This window comes from Lactuca saligna, chromosome 2 (assembly GCF_052625555.1).
Source record: "Lactuca saligna cultivar CGN05327 chromosome 2, ASM5262555v1, whole genome shotgun sequence".
In the NCBI taxonomy this organism is placed as follows: domain Eukaryota; kingdom Viridiplantae; phylum Streptophyta; class Magnoliopsida; order Asterales; family Asteraceae; genus Lactuca; species Lactuca saligna.
In genome coordinates this window covers 4,958,076-4,976,079 of record NC_136418.1, presented here as the reverse complement: position 1 = coordinate 4,976,079, position 18,004 = coordinate 4,958,076, and the positions used below count along the sequence as shown (strand labels likewise).

General features: G+C 40.0%; 1 protein-coding gene across 1 annotated transcript; it reads left to right on the top strand.

Moving 5' to 3' along the window:
• Positions 1-1,066: 1,066 nt before the first annotated feature.
• LOC145029475 (uncharacterized) lies at positions 1,067-5,572 on the top strand. The gene is made up of 4 exons (XM_078977997.1): positions 1,067-1,201; positions 4,310-4,730; positions 4,815-5,390; positions 5,478-5,572. The coding sequence occupies exons 1-4, from the start codon at positions 1,067-1,069 to the stop codon at positions 5,570-5,572; spliced, it is 1,227 nt and encodes a 408-aa protein (XP_078834123.1).
• The last annotated feature ends 12,432 nt before the right edge of the window (positions 5,573-18,004 follow it).

The following is an 18,004-nucleotide window of genomic DNA, read 5'->3' as shown; positions in this document are numbered from 1 at the left end:
GCACATCAAAGATTGTTAAAATGCGGAAAGAATACAATCAGCTTATCAATGACGTCAAAGACATTCCTCAGGACGAAAAAGAGAAGTTTCAGTGCAACATCAAAGCTCTAAGGATGATACGGTTTGCGTTGCAATCGGATATGTTTCGTTTGGTAAGTTCCTGTGCTACAGCTAAGGAGATCTGGGATAGATTGAAGGAATTATATTCCACAGATGAAGATCCGGAACACTCTATTCAAACCCTCCTGTTATCAGAGTTTGGCGACTTTAAGCAAAACCCTGAAGAAAAACTTATCCAAACTTTCGATCGTTTCAATCATCTTTTGAGTAAGATGATCAAGCATGGGATTGAAAGAAAGGTGATTGAACAAAAGGTCACTTTCATGAATGGTCTCACACCTGAATGGATGTCCGTTGTGTCCAAGGTCAAAGCTCATGAACAATTCAAGTCATACTCTCTGGCAAAACTTGTGGGTATTTTAAAATCCCATGAGAATGCCTTATTGAAGGAAACGAATGTAGTTTCGGGTCTTGGTTCCTTATCTCTTGTCTCAAAAGGAAAGAGTTCGGTTGAAGAAGAAGAGGAATTAGATCTTGAAGATTTTGATCTAACTGGCAAAGAATATGCAATGATGGTGTCAAACCCCAGAAAATACATCAAGAAGAAATTCCCAGCCAACAAGAACCGAAACTGGCAGGAAAGTTATAGCGCCGAACAGATCAAGGAGGAACCAAAGATGGGATCAAAATCGGAAGAGTCAAAGAAGGAAGCTAAAATTGGAGGTGACTCAGTATTTGACTGTCATTACTATGGAGGCAAAAATCATTTTGCTAAAGACTGCATGCTGAGAAAGAAAGAAGAGAAGACAGGTGAAGATGACGAGGAAGCGAGCCTCCTGAGAAGATTAGAGGAGATAAAGAAAAGAAAGTTTGTTGTTAATAACTCTACTATGAATGATTTAATTGTGCAGGGTTCAAACAACAGTGATAAGTTTGGAGGTGTGGAGGTCTGGTCCACAGATTCGGAGGATGATGAAGTTAGGAAGCCTACTCATGGAAATCTATGATGGCAAAAGCAGAGCAGTCAATGGGAAGATGTTTTGCAGTGACCGAGGGTGTGTCCCAAATGAGAGGATACACAACTGATGGGGGAGTTGAAGAGGAAAGAGAGGGAGAGAACAGATGTTTTGCTGCTAAGCCTGTCAGTGTTCAGATCAACGAATGTGATGAGTTGATCAAAAAGGTACAAGATATTCTTGCTTGTCTAAAAATACCTGCTAATAATTATGAAAAGGATTTAAATAATTTGAAGTCGAAATTCTCTAGCATAAGTAGTAGTCTCACCCAAACCCATGTCATGAATTCTAACCTAACTGATCAAATCAGCAGGATTTCATCAAAGAGTGAGGAACGAAGAATGTGGATCGAGCAAAAGGAAAAGGAATTAATTATATCTAAAGATGATTCTATTTATTTACAGAGAGACAATCTTAAACTTCTCAAGCAGAGAAATGTTATTTGTTTAACTTCAAAGAGACTTTATTTTAACATCACTCAGTTGCATCTTGATTGTGAAATAGGGAAGAAGCTACATCGTATGATTTTACCTTTCCTTGAATTAAAGGAGGATGAAATTGATGCTGAAGCCTACACTTGTGAAAGTGTTGTGTCTTCGGACGAAGTGTCCCCTGCATACAAAATAGGTCTGGACAAAATTGAATCCTACATAAAGTCCAAGGACCACAAGGACATGCTCAAAAATCTGTTAGATGAAAATGATAAATTGAAAATGAGAGCCGAAACTATACAAAAATTTGACTCTTTGAATACCAACTTGAGTTCAGAAAACAAAATTGATATTGAAAATACATCTGAACTTAATGAGGATGATGACATGAGTGAAATTTTTGTAGAAGATTTGGTAGACTGTTCTGAATTATCCAACAACAAACCCAAATCCAATAAGAACCTAATTTCTGAAAACTCTATTGAGTTCGCTCGTTCCTCTACTAACAACTCCAAAGCCCTCAAAGTTAAAGTTGTTGTGTACCAAAAGGTACATACCACTCCAAGCCTATTCTACACAGTGCAGGGTATCACTCCACAACAAACTGCAGAACTAACCGCTATGGTAGAATGCTGGTGGATGCGATGAATTCTTCTGGTCAGCCCCAATAGACAACGCAGAGGAGACGAAGGGTCTTTCCTAGAAAACCTCATGGGGAGTAAAAGGTAGATACATACCTGAACCGCTAAATGAGCCTACAAAGTATGATGTTTCGAGTAGAAGAGGAACTAAAACTCCTTTAGATGAACTTGTACAAACCACTAGTGACACTTCTTCAGCAAAGAATGAATTGTGCTCATGCTTCTAAAAGAAAGGCCAGCATTCATAGAAATCCAAAGCAGGTCGCTGATCGAAAGCATCAATGAAGCATAAGGTACAAGAAGAATATTTCCGAAAGAAAACATTTTTGGAACTCTCAGAATCCTGATTTTGTAAGGATTGAAAAGAAGCAAAAATCAGAAGAAGACAAAATGAACCGAAAGGGAGGTTTCGGTCCTTCAATCAACAGGAACCGAAAGGACGGTTTCGGTCCTTCGACCAACTAGAACTGAAAGGATGAGTTTGGTCCTTCAACAAATAGGAACCGAAAGGGTGGTTTCGGCCCAACGACTGAAAACAACCGAAAGGGTAGTTTTGGTCCATCTTCCATCAACAACCAAAAGGGCAGTTTCGGTCCCAAATCCTACTACAACCGAAAGGATAGTTTCGGTCCATCTTCCATCAACAACCGAAAGAGCTGTTTCGGTCCCTCATCCTACAATAACCAAAAGGAGAATTTAGGTTCCTCATCCAATGGCAAACGGAATAAGAATTTCGTTCCTCAAGCCTACAAGTCTGATCACAAAAACCAAGAACCTAATGTCTCTCCTAATTCCAAGTCTTTAAATTCCGGTCCTTCTGTCAAAAATCCTAGTCCTCCTAAGTCAACAAAAATTAAAGTTTTCACCGTTAAAAGAAAAGATGAAACAACTTTAATTAAACGCACATATATGGTTGATATTTCTCTTACAATACCATGTCCTATAAAAGGCTCACAAGGACCCAAGAAACTTTGGGTTCCTAAATCTGCTTAATTTTTTGCAGGTTATACGTGATCAGCAGTTTGACGAAGAATGGTACATTGATAGTGGCTGCTCGCATCACATGACAGGAAGGAAGGAGGAACTAAGGGAGTTTCGCTCTCTCAAAGATGGAGGTATTGTAAAGTATGGCAACAACTCTTTTGGAACTATTAAGGGCTACAGAATGATCACTAATGGCGAATTCTCTATAAGGAAGGTTGCATACGTTGAAGGGCTCCAACACAATCTCATCAATGTATCACAGCTGGTGGTTGGTACCGGGTTAAAAGTATCATTTGATGATGACGGCTCAGAAATTGTCGACAAGAAGTCAAGCAACGTTCTATTAATATCCAAGCGAAAAGGAGAAATGTATCCACTGAACCTCAATTCGATAAGAGGTAAACCAGCATTCTGTTTATTCACAAAGGCTCACTCCGATGAATGCTAGTTATGGCACATAAGACTCTCTCACCTGAACTTCAAGGACATCAACAAATTAGTTTTAGGTGATCATGTTCGAGGGCTGCCAGTTCTGAAATTCGATAAAGAACATCTATGAGCTGCATGTGAAATGGGAAAGCAAAGTAAGAAAAGTCATCCTTCTATTATCAATACCAAGGTAATAGAACCACTGGAATTATTGCACATTGATCTATGTGGTCCCTCGTCCATCGAAAGCATTGGGAGAAGCAAATACATTCTAGTTATTGTGGATGATTTCTCAAGGTTTACGTGGGTTTTCTTTCTCAAGAAAAAGTCTGAAGCAACTCCAAAGCTCATCCTCTTCATTAAACAAATCGAGATGCAACTACGAAAGGTTGTTCGTAATATAAGGAGTGATAATGGCCTAGAATTCAAAAACAAAGATTTTGAATGCTTTCTTGCTGAAAAAGGGACGACACACAATTTCTCAGCACCCTATACTCCGCAGCAAAATGGCATTGTTGAAAGGAGAAATTGGTCACTATGTGAAGCTGCTCGTACCATGTTATGTTTCACATCCTTGTCATTGTACTTCTGGGCTGATGCAATCGCGGCTGCATGTTATACTCAGAATCGATCATTCTTGAATAAACAATTCTCAGTTACTCCATACGAGATCCTGAACAATCGAAAACCAAACATGAAATTCTTTCATGTCTTCAGTTCAAGATGTTTTATTTTCAACTCCAATTAGAATCGAAACAAGTTCGACGTCAAGGCAGATGAAAGAACTTTCTTAGGCTATTCCCTAAACTCCAAGGCGTATAGAGTTATCAATAAACAATCGAAGAAAATTGAAGAAACATACTATGTCACTTTTAACGATAGTTATGTTAAGAAGCTGAAATCAACAGAAGATGCATCACAAGATATATTTTCCAAGAATGGTCAGGTCACCATCTCCATCTCGAATCTTTTTGACCAATTCATGCTCTTGTTCGATAAGCCTCAAAAGGCGATTGACTCTGAATCAACTGCCAAAGACAAAAAGGTTGATAATCAAAAAGAAGTTATAGAAGATGTTGCTAAGAAGATGGCTGAAAATCAATCCAAAGACACCGAAGGCGCAAACGCAAACGAACCTTCTCATGATCATCCTACTGTCCAGGGGGAGGGTTCCTCTACTCCTCACGATCACGGTCCTTCATTCTAGGGGGAGAACTCATCACAAAATTCTTCCAACTCGACTGAAATTTCAGTCAATGAAGAAGATACAAATGCTAGTCCTGAACATGGTTTATTCTTTGAGGGGGAGAACACCAATGTTGGTGATGATGACATCATGTCTGAACTAGGGGAAGAAGTAAATGTTGAACTGGATCCTATTTATGATGCAACGTTTTCTCCACTTGTTAAATGGACCAAAGATCATCCACAAACTCAGATTATTGGGGAAACATCGGAAAAAGTGTTAACTTGCTCTCAAATCAAAGCGAAACAGGTTGCACTTTTTTCAAAAGTAGAATTCTGCATGTTCAACTCATTCGTCTCTAAAATTGAACCAAAAACTGTCAACACAGCTCTTGATCATTCAGACTGGGTTCAAGCAATGCAGGATGAGTTAAATGAGTTTGAGCGGAACAAGGTATGGAGAGTTATTCCAACTCCTAAGGATGCTTCGGTTGTCAGTCTCACATGGGTATTCAGGAACAAGATGGACAAAGAGGGGAACATCATTCGTAACAAAGTGAGGCTGGTCGTCGAAGGATATTGTCAGGAAGAAGGAATTGATTATGAAGAAACCTTCGCTCCCGTGGCAAGATTAGAATTTGTTCGTATCTTTCTTGTGTATGCTGCTCACAAGAACTTTGAAGTCTATTAAATGGATGTCAAATGTGCTTTCCTCAACGGTGAACTTGAAGAAACCGTATATGTTGAGCAACCGCCAGGCTTCGTGAACGAGAAGTATCCAGATCACTGTTATATTCTTGACAAAGCAGTATATGGTCTTAAATAGGCTCCCAGAGCATGGTATGAAACTCTTACTCGTTTCTTAAAAATGTCTAAATTCAAACAAGGTTCGGTTGACCCAACCTTCTTTTGTAAGCGAAAAGCTAACCACCTTATGATAGTCCAAATTTACGTTGATGACATCATCTTTGGCTCCACGAATCCTAAATTAACAGCGGAATTCAGAAACCTGATGGAAACTAAATTTGAATTGAGCTCAATGGGTCCAATTAACTTTTTCCTTGGTTTAAACATTAGACAGGGACCCGAAGGCATTTTTATCAATCAGGAAGCATATACCAAGACTTTGCTAACCAAGTTTGGAATGATGGGATACTCCAAAGTGAAAGTGCCTATGGCTTTTGATACTAAACTCACACCATCCTTGGAGAAACCAGCAACCGATGTAACCCTATATCGGTAGATCATTGGATCTCTGATGTATCTCACAGCCAGTAGACCTGACATCATGTTCTCTGTCTATAACTGTGCATGATTTCAAGCCAACCCTCGAGAACCTCATCTTCAAGCAGTGAAGAACATCTTTCGATATCTGAAGCGAACCTCCTCTCTCGGCCTATGGTATCCAACCAACTCTGGATTCTTCATTCAAGCATTTTCAGATGCAAATCTAGGTGGAAGTGGATTTGATTATCAAAGTACCACAGGAGGATGTCAATTTCTTGATGGAAAATTAGTCAGTTGGCAATCCAAGAAACAGCATGTGTTTCGTTATCCACTGCAGAAGCCGAGTACATTGTTGCAGCATCCTGTACATCTCAAGTCGTATGGATACAAAGTCAACTCAGGTAATATGGATTAAACATGAAGAAAATCCCACTATATTGTGACTCTGAAAGCGCAATTAATATTTGTCACAACCCAGTACAACACTCCAAGACGAAGCATATAGCTTTGAGATATCACTTCATCAAAGATCACGTCGAAGATGGTAACGTAGAAATTCACTTCGTTAGAATGATTGATCAATTGGCAGACATATTCATGAAGGCCTTACCGGTATGTACCGAAATTGCCTTCGCTCTCCTAAAGGTAACAAGCGAAATTGAGCGAACCGAAATGAACCGAACGTTCGGTCTATTTCGGGTTCGGTCCAATATGGGTTCGGTCTATTTCGGGTGAAGTTGGTCCATGAAACAAAATGAACCGAGCGTTCGGTCTATTTCGGGTTCGGTCCTTCTGAACTTTTTCATTTTTTAAGGCATTTTCAATCATAAATAGTTTTCCTAGTTAGGTGTCTCTAGAAGCCTGCTGTTGTATGTTGACTAAAGCCCTTGATAGATTTTGAGTGAAGCCTTAATAACATGATATATACCAATCATGTTTTCCCAATCTAGGCTATGTGATTCACTCTAATCATGAGCTACCTTACTCTACTCACATTGAGTTTAGAGTTTTCTGCTTGGTCCTTCTTTTCTTTAATGTAGAGGTACTTTCGCTTCTTATACCATCTCTATCATCTTTCTCCATTATAATTCATTTCATCAATATAACCCCTGAGACTTTCAGTCTTAACCACTGAAGTTTATGGTTATACAACATCTGTGTTCATGATCTTAGTCTCATGCTACTATGTACTAAGTGAAACCCAAAGTTCAACACCACCAATGAATTGATGGTGAATCTAACGATTCAAGATCTTACTTGTTACCCTATGAAATATCCTTTTTCTTTTGAGTGATCTTTATGAGTTTTCCTTTCACCAACGCTTCTCTAACCCTAAAAGATCCAGTTTTTTTTTGAGATTTCCTCTTTTCCTTGTTACTCTAAAGATTATCCTACCTACTTGTTCAACAGATCATAATGATCTCACAAGTACTTCATTCAAACTCGGTCTTATATTACGTATCGAAATTATGAATTGAAGCAAAAGCCACCCCCCTTTAACCTTTAAAAGAAGCCTTTCAAAACTTCTCAAAAAGTTATTGATCGTTATTCCATGGGAAACCAAGAAAGCACTTTAATGTCTCTCTTGACATTGAAGGAAGTGATTTCTGCCCAGAATCAATTGTTTTTTGTCAGATTTTGACATCACATGTAATCCCTAAAACATCATTTTATTTCCTTATCTTTTACACCCTATGCACGAAAATTTTGATTTTCCAAATTCTAGTTCTGATTTCGATTGATCATTAAAGCACTACAGGTACTGAGATTCAAGTGTCATACGAAACGATTGGGTTAACGTAGACGTTGACTCAGCAGCTATCCAAACGCTTGGAGATTTGAAAAAGTGGATTTTATGAAACGGCGTGAAAAAGGGAACGTTTCTTTCTCTCTGCTGCGTCATCCTCGGCACGCCAACTGTAGACCCATCAACTCACGCGCTACTTATGAGATTTTCCAAGATTTCAGCCAAATTTTTCTCTCTCCTCAGTGTACCTATAAAACGAATTGGAACGGCACACTCTCATCCTTTATCAATTCCAAAATCCTCTCAAAGAAATCCGGTGATTTTCTGCAACTGTTCACTATCTTCTTCAAGCTATTTCAATGGAAGACTCATCCTCAGTTCACGATACCTCAGTTCGTCAACATCTTCTCACCATCAAGCCTCAACAGAATCTAATCATCGATCTTACGCTATTCATCTATGAGCCATATCTGTTGTATGTGGTTGAGTGTCTCAAATACTCACCACTCGTCGAAGCACTAACTAAAGTTGAAGTGGTTCCCATGTCGTGCTTGTCTCTTGTCTAGTCTTCTGCCTTCTATGACAAAATCAGTGAACACATTCACTTTGAACTTCACAATGAGAAGACCTCCATCTCCAAGAATCGATTATGTGCCCTAATCGGTCTTGCTCAAGATTCCTCTCTGGTAAATCCCGAATCCATTACTACTGGTCAATTGTTTTCAATGTTCTATCAGATGGGGTATACTGAAACCCTAACCACCATTACGAAGTTCAAGAAGTCATGCCTTCCTCCCCAATGGAATGGTCTTTTTACGTTATTATTCAAGGGACTGTCTGAGTGAAGCGCCAGCTCCGATGGTGCAAGTAAATCCATCATGACGGTACTATACGGGTTGTACCACGGCATTAACCTCGATTATGGGACCATCATATGGCAACAGTCGGTTCAAATCCTGGTTTCTTCATCCAGGCATTCTGAGATATCCTGTGGGCGTTTCTGGTCTATTATCACCCAATGGGCAATGGACCGCCTTTGTGTTCCAATAATGGCAGATTCCCTGCTCTCATCCATTGCTACCTTTTATACGACAAAGATCATTGTTACTGATCCATCGAAGTTTTCATTTATTGGCTCTATTCCTGAATCGATGCTCAGTTGTATTTCTGCATCGAATAATGTTCTACTAGAGTACAGGAAGCATCCATCGGCTGGTCCACGAGAGCTTACGCAGGCAATAGTTCGGTTCATTGAGGAGGCTGACAAGCCAGCCAAGAGGGGCAAAAAGCATGAAACACAGAGGGGAGAACAGGTCTCCAAACAAACCAAGGGGCAAACCCCCAAGAAGCGAAAGACTGATAAACCTGCCCCTTCTTAGGTTCAATTGAAAAAGCAAGAGAAGCTGGCTCGAAGACTTATTCTGCAATCTTCAAGCGATTTAGAATATGTCCCTCCTAAGCACAAAAACGCTCCTCCATCGGAATCTGAGAGCGAAAGCTTAGAAGAAGAGGCTTCGGGCCGAGGTGATACTCCACCTCGCTGCCCTACCCCAGACATTCCAGTTCGCTCCAATCCCACTTCACCTATCCCTGTAACAATCCTAGTATTCACCTCTCAACCATCCACTACAATTCCCATTCCCACTCCCATATTCACAGATACTACCACTACCACACAAACTCGCTCTACTGTTCCTGATCCACCTGCAACCGAACCTCTAGTCACAACCGAACCACAAGTTACCTCCACCTTCTTCCAAACCTTTATCTCCTACGCAATCTTCTGAAACAACTCCTATACTGGGTGGTGAGGATTTGGAGTTTAATTCCACATACTTCAGTCCTTACAGAGTACAGAGCGATGATGATGACGATGAGCCAGTTACCAAACGTCATTTAAAGGTCGTCAATGAAAAGCTTGACAAGCTGCTTTCCTCCTCTTCCTCTACATCTGGGGCCTATTCTGAAGCTGCCTTGAAGACTTTATTCTCCTCAGTTGTCATCGAACACAGCACTGCCTTGTCCGATGCAGCCAAGGCAATTGCAGCCTCCACTTCTCAATGTCAACAGGCCTCCATTGTTGTTGATGCTTCCACCAAGGAATGCATGGATGCGACCGCAAAAGTCAATAAACTATTCTCCAAAGCTCATATATTTTTAGATTCGTTGCAGGGTACTGCTGCTAAAAATGTTAAACTGGTCAACGCTTCAGTCGAGAACCTTCAAAAGTCCATTCAAGCTCAGCGCTCGAACCTTGAAGCAGCACGCCTAGCCATTCAACAAACCAACGAGAAACTCCATGCTAATTTCCACGATCGCTTAACTCAACTAGAAGCAGAGTCAGCTATGGAGAATAGAATTATGGATGAGCTTGACCGACGTACCTCCTAGCTCACATTGCAAACTCAGAAGTTGCGTTCTACTAAGGCTGCCCTTAATGACCACAAGTCGGATACAGAAGTTATCAGGAGTTCTACTGGAAACATTCACTCAATCCTTCTTCGTGTTGTTGACACTCATGATCCGGTCATCACTATCACAGTGAGACGTCATTTGGCGGACAAACTCAGACCGGCATTGGATGTTCTTAGCCGCATTGAAGGTGTTTCGGTTACCGGGGTCCAACCGAAACAAGGGGGAGAGAAAGTGTCATCGCAACCTCTTCCTTCCTGATCAAAGCCATCAGCTGGATTGTCTGTTGGACCAAAGGTTAATGTAGCTTCGGTCAGCAACAAAGACAAAAAGAAGAAGAAAATCGGTGATGATGATACAGAAAATGAAGATGATGTATATGCTGAAAATCCGCCAAATCCCTTCCAAAAAGTTAAATCTTCAGAAAAGTACTGGAAGAAAACATCAAGAAGCAGCAAGCCGAGTTGGAAATGAAGCGAAAGGAGATTGAGCTCCTTGAAAAGAAAAATTCCATGTTTCCCATGTAGACAAAAGAATCGCTTCAGAGATGTGTAATTGACGAGCCAACTATTCTCTGGCTCGAACCAATAATGTCCTTCGGTCTTGACAACTCCAAGGATGCACAGTTCGACATGCCAATCACCCGAAAGGAATTCATCTTCCACTGCTTTAACTTGACTGTTGCTATTCCTTCTCCAGACCCGAAGGTAGATAGGGATCTTTTGGAGTTTTACTTGGAGTTTTCTCAACCCCAATACCAGACGTGGAGCTCAAAGAAGATAACCACAGTCAAGGTGAAGAAGCCTTATTCAGCAGGGAAATTAATTAATGTCAAATTCAAGGTGACTCGAGGAACCGAAGGCTCAGTCTACCATTTTTCCCTTGCTGATCTACCAAATCTCAACCCCCATTACTGCATACTCCTCAAAAACATTCTTCTTCTAAATCCTCAGGAGTATCAGCCAATAATCGATCATGTCAAGCATATGCTTGTTTGCTACATTCATGAGGTAGCGAAGATGGACCAGGAAATTGTCTCTGCCATACACAAGCGACCAACGATCAAACCCGTGGGAAAATTTGGCAATGTCAATACCATGATCCAGGGGAAGATAGATTCAATGTATCACACGTCATGTTTCTCAGGGGTGAAGGTCAAAAATGTATGTTTTCGCCCTTATTGATAAACACCTCTTCTCTACATCTTGTCTTGAGCATATCTTGGAGATTATACAAAGGTGCGACCAGAATAGTGCTGCTGATAAGAAGCTTTTTGTTGACATACTAAGGTGGTACTTTCGATTCCGATAGACTCTTCTTGTCATTATTCCTAAACTGTTTAAAGTTGTAAAGACAGTAAGGCCTGCTCAGAAGAAATAATTTCTCGCCTCATTTGACGCAAAGGGGGAGATTGTTGAGTCTATTGGGTTGCATCATGGGCTCGGTCCATAGCCCAGTTTGAATGCCGGTGTTGGGCCTATCCAGCCGTGCATAATGTTGTATTAGGGTTTAGTATATAAGCTGCAAGCATGCAGACTTAGATTTGAGCTTTTTGATTGTTGTTGTTTCAGATCTATTGTAAACCCTAGCTCGCCTCTACAGCGAAGTTCTTTATCGAGCTCTGCTGAGGCGCGACTTTGTTTGAATCATAAGCATAAGTTTGATTATGTTTTGTGTTCATACTCATATTATTCATAAATCGTTTGATTACTTTTGTCGTACATGTGAAAGATCTAATCGATCTAAGAGTTTATAACTCATCAATTACCTCTTTGGGGTCCGTTGTACCATCTACATGGATCACAAGAGTCTGAGATACCTCATGGACCAGCTGAAAATTAACATGAGGCAGTGTCGGTGGTTAGATGTGGTGAAGTATTACAACTGTGAAATCCTTTATCACCTGGGGAAGGCCAACGTAATGGCCGACGCCTTGAGCCGCAAGATGGCAGTGGCCCCGATCAGGGATATATACTTGAGGATGACAGTGATTACTCCACTGTTGGAGCGGATTAGGGAGGCACAGGTCGAGGGCCTCAAGGAGGAGAGACAGAAGTGTGAAAGGATCGTGGGCCGAGTAGCTTCTTTTGATTATGATAGTCGGGGATTGTTGACCCTTCATGGGAGAGTTTATGTACCGTACTGGGGTGGAGTACGGCAGGTATTGATGGACGAGGCCCATAAGTCTCGATTTTCAATCCACCCAGGGGCGATAAAGATGTATAGAGATCTCCGACCCGATTATTGGTGGCCTTGCATGAAGCGGGATGTCGCCTGGTATGTGGAGAGATGCCTGACCTGCAGGAAGGTCAAGGCAGAACACCAGAGGCCCCTCGGCAAGATGCAGCCATTAGATCTTCCAATGTGGAAATGGGAGGATATCACCATGGGTTTTATCACTAAGCTTCCCAGGACCGCACGTGGAGTGGATTCGATTTGGGTTATTATGGATCGATTGACGAAGAGTGCTCATTTTATACAGATCAAGAAGAGAGTATCAGCTGAGAAGCTTGTCGATATTTATGTGTGAGAGGTTGTGGCACAGCATGGAGTGCCTGTATCGATAGTGTCTGACCGAGACATCCTTTTTACTTCCAGATTTTGGAAGTGCTTTCATGACGAGATGGGGACTCGTCTTCATTTTAGCACCGCTTTCCACCCTCAGACGGACGGGTAGAGCGAGAGGACGATTCAGACTCTCGATGACATGCTCTGGGCATGTGTTCTAGACTTTGGGGGTAGTTGGGATACATATCTTCCACTAGCGTAATTTTCATATAACAATAGTTACCACGCTAGAATTGACCGTCCTCCTTTCGAGATGCTATACGGAAGGAAGTTCAGGACCCCGACTTGTTGGGGTGATGTCGGTCAACGAGTCATTGGGAGCACCGAAGTGGTGCTCAAGACCACAGAGTTGATCCGGCAGGTTCGTAGCAGATTGCAGAGTGCGCAGAGTAGGCAGAAGAGTTACACCGATAAAAGGCATTCGGACTTAGAATTTCAGGTGAGTGATATGGTCCTCCTAAAAGTATCACCCTGGAAAGGTGTTATCAGGTTTCGGAAGAGGGGCAAGATGGGTCCCAGGTTTATTGGCCCTTTTAGGGTTTTGGTCCGGGTGGTCGGGTTGCTTATCGGTTGGATCTTCCGGCAGAGCTTAGCCAGATCCACAACATTTTCCATGTTTCTCAGTTACGAAAGTGTTTGGTGGACGAGTCAGCAGTTGTACCCTTGGAGGATATTCAATTTGATAGAAGTCTGAATTATATCAAGAGACCAGTTGCGATCTTAGATCGGAACACAAAGACCTTGAGGAACAAGGTGGTTCAGCTAGTGAGGGTACCGTGGCAGCTCCGAAAGGGGTCGGAGTGGACGTGGGAGTCCGAGGGAGAGATGAGGGAGCATTACCCAGAGTTATTTTTAGCAGCAGCAACGATAGACTTCGAGGACGAATTCTAAGATAAGTGGGGGAGAGTTGTAATGCCCCATTTCTGGTATGTAATTCAAATAAAGTATTTTCTTTTCTCAAGGGGTACTCGACGAGTCTGTAGCCCGACTCGTCGAGTAGAGATGGGACGATCACGCATTTGAGATGAGTCCATAGTCTAGACTCGGCAAGTCCACCTGTCTGGATGAAACCCTAATTTTAAGGGTTTGCACCCTATTTAAACACACTTATGTGCCCCCAACCTCACCTCTATCACTCTTAGAACATTCCCCCTGTTAACCCTAGCCCTATTGTTGAGTTTGAGTGTGTTTGTGATAGCTTGGAAGCTTTGGAAAGGAAAGAAGGTCCATTGAAGGGAAGGAAGTGTTGGATATAGTGTCTAAGTCCATAACTTTATTTGGTATGTACATGACCCGACCCGGCATGGTCCATTTGGGTTGCATGGCATTGCAATTCTTGGATAGACAAAATGAGAGAAAGTACACTTGTGATTATAAGTTCTAATATATTAATAATAGTATTATTTAATTAGCATTGATCAAGTATTAATCTAGTATTAATTTGGTGATTAAAGTGAGACTAATTAAATATATAGGGTTGATTATGACAATCATCAATTCTTTTATGGTGGATTAATGATCCATGGTTTATGGGTTTGGTTATAACCATATGGAACTCCATGGATAGTCCATGGGAGTTACAAACCCATGGGTCATGAGAAATGAAGAGTCATGACATTTAGGGTTTACATTTGTAACTCCTAATTATGACACACTATAAAAGAAACCCTATAGCATGCAAAACCGGCACAAGGGGGTTACTAGAGAGGGCATAACCGATTTTGAGTGCAAGAAGTATTCTCTCAAGTTATTCCAATTTTTGTGGTGTTGTGTGAAGCATTTGAGGCACAACATTTGGGGTGCTAGGCTCACAAAGTCTTGAAGGAATCCAAGCAACAACAAGGTATGTATTTCTACTAGTTTTTATGTTTTATGTAATCCCCATGCCATGCTAGTTAGGAAATAACCTAGAAAAAGAAATTTGCATGTATATATAGAAAACATAGATTCAAGGTTATTAGGGTTGCATGTACGCTTAGGTGGTGTTAGAATGCTCAAAACTCATCAGTGGTATTAGAGCCTAGGATTGTTTTCTGTATACTTGATGAAAAACTGTTTGAAAATCAAAAAATCTGCTCACTGACGACTGGACTCGCCGAGTTCATGGGGAGGACTCGCCGAGTCCATGAACAAATTCATCCTACTCGTCGAGTAGGATCTTGCACTCGACGAGTAGGAACGAGCTGGGCAACATTTCGTGTTTTGTTGCTGGAAATGGATTAAAATCATTATCCCAATCTGTTTTGGACTTGTAAAATCTATTTTTCAAAATGAGAATGATTATGTTAACCCATTTTACATGGCTTTTATCAATTTTCAAGTATTGTATATGTTTATATGATTTCTTGAAATTGCTTGACATGAATTTTTATTCTAATGAGTTTTTAGAAGATCATAGGAATTGTGTGTAACCTCCATGTGTGTTTAATTCATGATCTTAATGGCAATAATGGTGTCCATAACTTGTCCTCAAGTTATGGATAACCAAAAGTCACTTCTTTAAATTGTGATTAAAGAACTAAAGAGGTTTCATAAAATGAAGAGTCTTCATTTTTATGAACCATTAAAACTCATAAGTTACAAATTCAAGAGACTTGGAATAGTTTCAATTCTTGCCCTCAAGTTTTGGAATTTGAAAAGCCTTACACTTTAATTCCAAAATTAAACCTTAGATTTTTAAAAAAGTTTAAAAATCAACACTTATACTATTATTATAATTTTATTATATAGATATGTATAAGAATATGTCATTCTTACCGTTAGTAGGCCTCATTCACGAAGCCGATCTATAAGTGGGGTATAAGGTTGTTGCCTATAAAATGGTGACTTAATGGGTGTCCACTCTCACCCACCGCTTGCTTGATCAGTGGAGGGTCGTTAGCCGAACGGGTAGGATACGACTTTAAAATTCTCATTAAAAGTATAATGAATTATAAAGTAACTATACATTATAAATTCCCAATCTTAGTTACTTTAGGAAAATGTGAAATTGGTGCTAGCCCATAAAATTACACTTTGTAGCTTACCAAGTCATTAGTGGAGTGTGTGTGGTTAACCGGCACACTAACATGGACTAGTAAGAGTGGCAAAGGGTAACTTGACTTTATTATAAATCGGTGGAGCATGTGTGGTTAACTGGCACATCGATTAGGTAATATTGTTGAGGGTACCAAGTCAATTTGTATGGTTATTCACACAATGTTTGTGATCCTCAGCATCCCAGTCACAAACTTGAGATGGCATAATCGAGATTCAAACATGCCATTGAAAGTTCAATGTATCTCAAAAGATCTAGGAGTTTCAAATCCAATTAAAACTTAATTATATTTCGTTTTTCATGGTGGAAATTGGTAAATCATCATTTACCTACCTTTAACTATTTTATAATTTGGATTACGGCATCCATCTTCCAGTTATAAATAGGTTACTGGGTCCTAGCCTTAATATTTCATATTGGGTGTTATATTAAGGACTTTAAATCAACGTCCTTGAATTTCTCCCATTATAGATGTCTTGTTTAGACAGCTATGGTCTTCCCAAATCTTTAGGAAGAAGCTTCCTAATAAAGATGATATCTCAAATGGCAACCAAGGTGAATGATCAATCACTTTGTTGTGCATTAGTTGGACTGGAAATCATACTTCACTTCCTCCATCTCCTCCAATAAATCTCCCTATCCCACAAGTTTCAAAACCTGATAAGTTCTAACTCACTCAATCCCTATTGGCAAACAAAGTCTATATGTGCTTAGGTCTTGGAGATTAAGTTTCATATTGACAGGTTGGGAGAGTCGCGTGTCAAAGTCTCAAGGTAGCTGGTTGTTGACTTGGTCACTCCCTGATGACAGATCACGACATAACCCTTCATGATCTTACCTATTTGCTTGATGATGTTGAATCAGCAATGATTTGGAGCATTGGTAAAGCGGAATTTGATTGGAAGATCAACTTCCCAAACTTACATGGATGTTGACAATGGTAACATTGGAAGTCCAGAAAAACTTTCTTTTCCCAATTGAAAGGGATTGGCCATAGTCAACTCGGTTGACAAAATGGTAAAGAGAAAGGCTAAGTTTGTGATAGTCCCGTGTACCGTTTCCAAAGAGTCCATATGTTTCTGTTGCCAAAGGAAGGGCATTGGTTGCGAAGCTACCAAATTTACCTAAAAGTCCATAAGGATAGTAAAGTCAAATGTTTGACTCTGGTTTAGGAAAAGTCCATTATCTAACTCTATTAAGTTTCTATTCTGAGATTCTTATTGCATGATGTGACTGGGTCACATATTGATGTTTAACAATCAAAGAAGAGTGAATAAACTTAAAGGAAGTATATGCTAATTCTGATCGTGAAGATGGATTTCGATCGCATGGTTCGGTGATCAGAATTTTGAGTTGTTACTTAAGAGTTATGATATATTGCTTAGGAATAGATAACAACAAGTTTTCCATATAGATTGTAAGGATAAGTTTTCTGCAAAGTTTTAAAATAAAATAAAATGGTTTTGATTTTATTTATTTTAAGTATCCTTACAATGGCATTTGTGAAAAAGGTTGTTACTTATATGTTTCCATTGATAAGCAATATGGGTAAATGGATTTGGTTCTTGCATTAGTGGTAGTGTCATAATTTACTAAATAAGGAAAGATTCTCATCACCCAAGTTTCAGTTGGATAGAAACTTGGAATCATGCAAGTTGTATTGTGTGATGAATGAGAATTTTCATCTTAGGTAAATTAAGACTAATTCCTTGTTCACATTCGCATGTGAGTCAAGCGAAGTACTAAAGGATCGGGTACATTAAGTTGTGCACTATTCAGGTCCACCACAAAGGTAGATAAGATTATTCGTTATGATTTACTAAAGTTTAGTAAATATGGTTATGCTTACAAGTTTAAGAGTAATTCTGAAACATTGAAAAAGTTTCAATGTATGGCAGAATGAATAAGAAGAATCAAATAAGGCAGAAAGATAAAAGTTTCTCCAATCTGAAGAGATGGGAGAGTACTTGTGTATTTTGTTTTATGATTATCTTAGTGATTATGAAACCATATCACAATTGATCCTTTAAGGACACCTTAGTGTGTTGGTTGCCTGAGGAGAGGAATCGTGAATTGTTGAAATGGTTAAATCAAAAGATAATTCATACTTCATGCCAAAAACAAATCCTGGAGATATACTCCAAGATTGTAACTTGAGTGACATAGTCTTTAGAAAGTTCATAACACTTATCAAATGTAGAGTAAGATGTGTCCTACTCTTGTACATTTGAGGTTGGTTAGTTGTGATGTTTTCGATAAAACAAAGA